At 38.7% G+C, this 7,774-nt stretch overlaps 1 protein-coding gene across 1 annotated transcript; it reads right to left on the minus strand.

Moving 5' to 3' along the window:
- Positions 1-463: 463 nt before the first annotated feature.
- On the minus strand, positions 464-5,516 carry LOC135436840 (uncharacterized). Its single transcript, XM_064694582.1, has 2 exons — positions 4,821-5,516; positions 464-936 (listed from the first exon to the last, which is right to left on the minus strand). The coding sequence occupies exons 1-2, from the start codon at positions 5,140-5,142 to the stop codon at positions 812-814; spliced, it is 447 nt and encodes a 148-aa protein (XP_064550652.1). The 5' UTR covers positions 5,143-5,516; the 3' UTR covers positions 464-811.
- Positions 5,517-7,774: the final 2,258 nt, after the last annotated feature.

The following is a 7,774-nucleotide window of genomic DNA, read 5'->3' on the forward strand; positions in this document are numbered from 1 at the left end:
CTTTTAAGGTTTTTACTTTACATTTGTATTTTGTTTGTATTTTTTTTTTTTGTTTTTTTTTTTTCGTTTTTTTGAAGATTTTGTCTTCCTTTGCTAAAAAGTACAGTATAAAGTTGTTTTGTTTTTGTTTTGTTTTTTTCATAATTTCATTGTGTGTTGTGTTAGTTATACAATTTTTAGTTTCATTTAAGGAAATATGCACAGTTTGTGTTATTTTGTTTTTGTTTAAGTTTAACTACTTTAAGATTTTTCCTTTCCAACATATGTCAATGTACACAGTTATATTGAATAAAGTTTAAATTTGGTTTACCGTATTGCGAATTAATAATAATAATTATACACAAGTAATATTGAGCGAAATTTAATAATAAATACAAGAACTTAATTGGTGTACTTCAAGAACGCCTGTGTATTTTGTAAGTTCGTTTTAAATAATTTCAATTATATATTACATTTAGACAAAATAATTTAAATTGTTTTTATTGAGATCATGACAAATTGTAAATACTTTCGGCACACGCGTGCTGCAGAAGCCAGAAACACGCTGAGAACGCTTTGAAATTGGGGGGTGTATCTAATTAGTATCTAATTTTATTATTTTGAGTGTGCGTGTGTGGGCTTCTTATTCTGCTTCTTCTTCTTCTACTTCTTCGTTTTTTTCTTTTCTTTTTTTCAAAGCAAACGGCTTCGCAACAAAAGCTTAAACAACAATTTGAACTGTCAAGTCTTGGATTTGTTTAAACAAAAAAAATATACACATATAAAAAAACATAAATTATTTAAATAATAAAAATTTTTATAATAATATCAATTATTGCCCCATTTCGCTAGTATGGCTATCAGCTGCAGTCTGATTGTTCTTGCTGCTGATCTGATTACTTTTACGTTTTGGCACCTTCGCAGCTCCATTGTAGCCCTTGCGTATGCGGTAAATTCCTGAAAGCGAAACAAACAAACAAAAATTGCTATAATTAGTCACAGTTGAAAATAAAGCAAAAGTGCAAACGCCTGACCTTCAAATGCATATAAAGCTTAAGGAAAAAGGGAAAGCGACGACGACGGCGACGACAGAGCGCAAACTGCAAAAGTTGCCATACAAAACAAACAAACTGCAGCAGAGCACACACACACACACACGTATATATATGTACATGCACGCGCAGGCACACACACACATACGCTCACACACATAGAGCTCTCTTATCAGACGCATGCATGTGCATGTATTTACACATACATGCATATATTGAAATTGAAACTTATAAGTGCACAGTAAAAGCTCTCTGGAGAGGACAGCCAATATTGCAATTGGCTATTGAGGGAATATCAATTAAATAACAAATAAAAGTGCATTATGGCATTAATTGTTTAATTTAAATATATTTTTCGGCTAAACGAGATGTTTGCCCAAAGAGGCTGTCCGCTAACAGAGATTCCACTGTAAATTTATTGCATATATACATTTAATATAGACAAACTTACGCACACATGTATGCACTTGTATGCATATATTACCTGGCCCATAGCAAATCGATAGGTATTATATACATACATACATATAAAAGTGGACAATATCGTAGGGGCCTTATCAGCTCCCTATCAAAACTTGAGAGTTTTCTTGTATAATCAGCAAATGGGCACAGCTTGTGTTGTTGTTGTTGCTGGCGTTTGCTTTCTTTATACTAAACATTAATCAGTTAACTTAGTCACTGTGTTTCATCAGAGCACTACTGCGCATTGACATACATAAGAGCCGAGAGAGAGAGAGAGTAGGCAAGGTAATATAGTATAGAGCTGTGGGTCGTGAGGGTCTATTAGAAATAGCTTACAATATTAGCGTGATTTTAAAATGAATCATAAATGAAATAACGACGATAGCCGGGCGCCGGTGCCTATCGGTCTCACAAATAGTGCGAAATGATATGCGAAATCTGGTCAACGAACTACATTTGGAAAGGGGAAATCGCTAGGGATTTAAGACTTGGTAAGCATTTTCTATATATGGAAATAGGTTTTACCGTACTGAATGCATTTAAAAGTTGTGATTTTCTGTAAACATTTTTATTTTAATAATGTTATCGGAAGGCTCTATGTGGAAATTTGATTGAACCCTGTATAATATTATGTCGTAGGTTCATATTTTTATTACATAGATCACATATTTAAGAGAACTTAGCGATATAAACGTTTGTATGTCCGTAGGGATTAGTAAATTTCGTTAAGTTGTATTTCACAACATGACACACTTTGTCGGCACGCGCTCATCTCTAGCAGAAGAAGAAGACAATAGCGCTGGCGGCGTTGTAAGGCATTATACAGTTAGAGAAAATTATAAGCCGACGACAACAAAGAACGTTAAGCAATGCGGCCACAAGAAAGCGCTGGCATCCATTTCGCTCGCTGAGCGGGTGGCGTTGACGGTGACTGTAATAAGCGGTCGGGCGTACGAGATCGGTTGGCTGTCGTTCATTTCAAGCATTGTAATTTACCGTTATTGGCACGCAAAGCTTTTTCAATTCATTATGCGTTTACAGCGCTTTCTACTACAAGCCGAATGTACCGCAACAACAGAAAGAAAGAAAGAATCCGCGCCACATAGGACGGTGAGACGACAACAAAACGCGTTTTGTTTACGAAATATGTGTGTAGCGAGAATGAAAACAGGAACGACGACAACAGCAACAGCAACACATAACATAAATATTTATTAACACATACATGCATATAAATATTGTGTATGCATATACATGCATATGTACATACGTGTATGTATATGGTTGAGGCCGTGAGAGTTGCTGCTTACATACATAATTATAAGCTTTGGCTGGAGGCGTGGTGAAAACTCCAAAGCAAAACAAAAAGCGCAAGCAGGCGAAAAAGAAACAAAACAAATGCGTCTAACTGTGAAGTACAGTGGTGATCAAAACATGGCAAAAATAGTTAAAGAAAGTAGGCAAAAGCTTAGACGAAAAGATAAAAAAAGTTCTTCGTGTTATGTACATATGCATATACATACACAGATACAATCGCTTTTAAATGAGAATTGTCCAATTTGTTAAACTTTTTCTGTTTTGGATAAAATAAAAGATAAATAGAATTTACAAAGTTGTTTCAATTTTATTTTCATTTTATTCAAACGTTCTAGCACGCAATCTAAAAACGCAAAATTTATAAATATGTATATAAATCGCTTTCGTGACAGTTGTTAGCTAGACCTGCCGAAAGCCGCAGGCGCTGCTGTACTTACGCGTAACGAGCGCGTGACCTTCACAACGAGCTTTGAAAAACAAAGCAACAACAACATGCGTGCGTACTACGTAGTGCGTGGCCAATATATTTACACGCACACGCACGCATGCATAACCCAATACAGATACAAACACGCTTATCAGTGGGGAAACAAAATAAACTAAAAATAAAAATCACAAATTCGCGCCAAAACGCAGAGAAAACAACAACCTCATAGGCCCGCGTGTGCCAATGCAAACAAATAACAGCAGCAGCCGATCTGTCTTGGCTCTCCCACTCTCTCGCTCTCCTTTATTGAGAGCAGAGAGAGCACTCAGGCAATGCTTTAGCCTGCCCGATTGTCTGGCCCCGTCACATGTGTATGTGTGTGTGTGTGCATTTGTGTTTGCGAGTGGGCTGACAAGGCGTGTGTATAAGAGTCGGCGACGTTGTTTTCGTTTGTCGTTGTGGGTGCGGCTGTCAGGCAGCACCAACAACAACAACTTTTTAATGTACAGTCGCTCGCAGACGTGTGCCAAGTTTTAATATTCTCTTGATTTCTTATTTTTCGTTTTCATGCATAGTGTATGTGTGTGTGTGTGTGTGCCTGTGTGTGTGTAGCCGACAATAACAGTAACACAGCGCACACTGACAGTGATTTCCATTTTAATTGAGGCCTCTCGATTAATTGTCAGCCAACTGCAGTTGCAGCTGCACCCGCTGACGCAATCAGTTGTAGATTTCTTTTATTTCGCCGCTATTTTTGAGCAGAAACTAAAATTGTGCGCATATGCATATGTGGAATACATATCTATTTTTCTTTTTGGCGCGAAAAATATTTTGTCAATTGAATAGCGCTACCAGCGTCGACGACGTCAACGTTGTTATTCAACAGTTTTCATTCAATTTTGCTTCTTATCTCTATTCTCGCTTATATTTGTATTTCGGTTTATCGCTCGATTTATCTTTGCAATTTGCTTTTACTTTGTTGTGAATAGTAAAAATTAGTGTGCGGTGAAATCAAATTCAATCAATTCAACTTTGAGCTTCAAACAAGAATAAGGGAGAGAGAGAGAGAGAGAACGAATACTAAAATACATGTGCGTGCATGCGTGTGTGTGTATGAATGCCCAAAAATGGTTAAGAAGAGCAAGCTCAAAAAGAGACGGCACAAAAGCGAACGACTATCAAAACAAAACTACAAAAACACGAGACTCAAGCACAAATACGATTTTGTTTTAGGCGCGAAAAGCCTGGCAAAAAGGGACACTGCGTTTGCTCAGAAGCGCGTAATGCGTAAGCTTAACAACAACAAAGCTGCACAGTGGTGCAAATATTGAGTAACAAGATGCAAATATGTACAAAGGTTATTGAATTATTGGGTATCTGGCAATCAGCTGGGCAATTTAAAGGGCACTGCACCTGACAAAAAAAAAATAGGGCGAATGAAGAACAAAGCAACAAACGAAATATGACATCGGCAGGGTAACTGTGCCAATGAAAGAGAGAGAGAGAGAGAGAGAGAGAGGGAAAATGATGGAGAGAGGGTAGTAACAGAAATCAAATGGCAATTCCCAATTGGCGTAACTTACTTTTGAGGCCGTTTTTAGGCGCGACTGCATAATTGGGCTCCTTTTGCACTTTCGAAATCGATTTTTTCACATCGATGCCATTCACAATATAAACTTGCGTTGTGCCCTTCTCGAGTTGTTCGATAGTTATGTTATAGCGTTCATTTAAATAATTTTCGGTGCGCTTGTTTTCCGCCTCCATCATTGCGTCGATGTCATTGCCAGGACGGCAATCGAACAGCTTCCGCTTGACGGACTGAACCTCGGGCGAGGACTTGGAGGGGCGCAGCGCAAGTGTCGTCAATGGCTGCGCCAGGGGTTTCACCTCTATAAACGACGGCATTTTGCTCTGATTTTTTGTTCACTTTTTCGCTTGATTTTTTTTTAATTTTTATTTGCAGCTGTATTTTTCTTTTCTGTACTTCACTTCAGCAATTTCTTCTTTGCCAAATACAAACAAAAACAAAACACAGAAAATCAGGTGGCAAGAAAGTCACGTACCGTGCGGGGAGAGCATTGCAAGCTGCATGTGTTTAAATGCAAATTGAAAATGACTTTTTTATATATTGCTCTTGGCACAGTTCCTGTCTAGTTTTTTTTTTTGTCTTATAATTTTTCTGCTTTATTAATTGTACGTACGCAAACGCGAGTCAGAAGAAACACACGACATACGGAGCGGCTGCGTCTGCACGACTTGAATGTTGGAACACGAATAACAAGCGTACGTGAACGTGAGCTCTTGAGTTACAAGTTAACAGAAGCATAGCAGTGCAGAAAATGTTATCTACAGTGGCGGCTGTTAAATTGTTATCAACATTGAGAGATCTCTTTATTTCTCTCAATTTTGATAACTGTTAAAGAGAACAAATTTAGCTTTCTTAAAAGAGAAACAGCACAGGTGATTTTTATGAAGGTAGCGAAAAGCACAAAAGTTGGAAAACACAATATATTATAAATTTAATACAATGGCGTCAAATTAAATTTTGACCGCAGCATATAATTAAACAACTCTAAGCGTTCATTATCATTAATATTGTAGGAGCCTTATACTGTAAACGATACAGCTACCAAACAATACAATATAAAAGTATAATTGCTAAACCATTAATACTTTTATGACGTCACTCCATACTGTGCAATAGCAGTATAACACATTTGTCATACCTTGTTAGTGTATTGCAACATGCCTGTTAAAGAGCAAGCGCACTCTCTCAGACTGTTGAGTAACAGCGACTTGCAGAGTTGCCAGATCTGGCCGAAGCTAGACAAAATGTGTGATGTGTGTGTGTGTGTGCGACCGTAGATGTATGTACGTATGTATGTTTATGGATTTTGTAAATATTACATTACTATTGCGGCCGCTATTGCTGTTGTTGTTGTTGTTGTTTTTTTTGGATGATTTAATGATGTTTAAGTCCTAGTTCAAGGTCAGAACAAGTTTCATGCAGCATTAAACGACATAATTACTGCGACGTGTTTACAAAAAAGGTACAAACCAAAAAAAAAACACTTTCGCGCTCTAGGCGCTCGTTCAAGCGTTGCCCGCAAACGAAAGTGAAAACAGTTTGAAATCGACATAGACACACACACACACGCACACACACATATTTATGTGTGCGCGCATCTGTATCTGTGTATTTGTATATTGCTGAGTCAGCCCAAAACAGCTGGACCTGATCCCGGGCCAGGGATTAGTCATTTGACCGGACAAAGGCGCCGGCGCGCCTATTGGCAAGTATGGGATTTATTTTATATATATTTTTCGGGGTTTTTTTTTTTTTTTCTGGCACCAATTCTGAAAAGATACCTGCCCCCAAAGCAGACAGCGAATGCAACAATAAGGGTTGCGCACAGGTCCTATGCAAAAATCAACCCTCGCGCCAAAAAAAAAAACAGGTAAGAGAGTTTGCAGTCGGATGCAATCAACTGCGTAATAACTGATTTGTTAAATTACATATGTAGTACGTACAGATTTGGGTATACATATATATGAACAGAGAGACAGCCAGCTAATATACCCTTCTTACTCTGCTAATGAGTATCTAAAACAATAAAGAGAGAAAACCTCTTGCGACAATTGAATGCGCCTCAAATCGGATGCGTCATTTCCATGGAAAATGCGTTTCGATTTGATTTTGCATTTTGCTTCAGTTGCATATATATAGATAGATATATATTTATGTATCTTTATCTGTTCTACGTGCCGGGCCTGCCGTTGAGCTACTTTTGCGGCCAACTTCCGTTAAAAGCAGCTTGCGCCGCACAAAATCACATGCTGTTCGCTTAGTTGTTTTCCTCAGTCGATTTTTCATTGAAAATTTCGGAAAATGTGCACGCGGGGCACGTGTGGCATGCCGCAAAAGGTTAAAGGCAAAACGGCGCACTAAGTTCAAAGTCCGAGGGTTGCCTGCTTAGTTTTTATCACTTTTGTTTTCCTGTATCTGTATCTGCGCCTGCGCCTCGCATCTGTATCTGTGCCTGCGCCCCTTTGGCTGTGCGCTGACGTCACGTTTGCGTAATTAATAAATGAGATCATTAACGGAGCTGCCGCGCTTCTGCACGTGGCAACATATGCATACTTCACCCATTGCAGTTGTCTGTGTACAATGTATCTAGCAGATACATGTGCCGGCTGTAAAATGTATCTAGCAGATACATTAGGGTCGGCTATTTTTAGTGCGTGGGCCGGCGTCTGGGCCCGGGTTGCGAATTGTGCCGAAAGTGCGCCCAGTTGTTGTTGTTGTTGTTGTTGTTGTTCATCTTCCCTCGCCTTTGACAAGCCACAAAATATAAATAAATAATCAGACTCTCTTTTCTCCTTCTCCTTGTTGTTGTTGTTGTACTCGTGAGGCATCTGTAAATTTTGCGCCAATTTGTGCGGCTGCTGGCTGTTGGCGGAACACATGCTCGGGCGTTATACCTGCTGCCAATTTTGAGCAAATTTTTGCGCCAAAACCAAAACCTGAATCAGACAC

This window comes from Drosophila montana, unplaced genomic scaffold, assembly GCF_035044405.1.
Source record: "Drosophila montana isolate Dmon_TW-CO22-7 unplaced genomic scaffold, ASM3504440v1 contig_3733_1, whole genome shotgun sequence".
NCBI lineage: Eukaryota > Metazoa > Arthropoda > Insecta > Diptera > Drosophilidae > Drosophila > Drosophila montana.

Bases quoted from the DNA above. Each gene is read 5' to 3' on its own strand.
- LOC135436840 (XM_064694582.1), bottom strand. From the start codon at position 5,142: ATGCCGTCGTTTATAGAGGTGAAACCCCTGGCGCAGCCATTGACGACA. The intron at 937-4,820 runs GTAAGTTACGCC...TTTCGCTTTCAG, and splicing joins GCCTAAAAACGGCCTCAAAA to GAATTTACCGCATACGCAAG.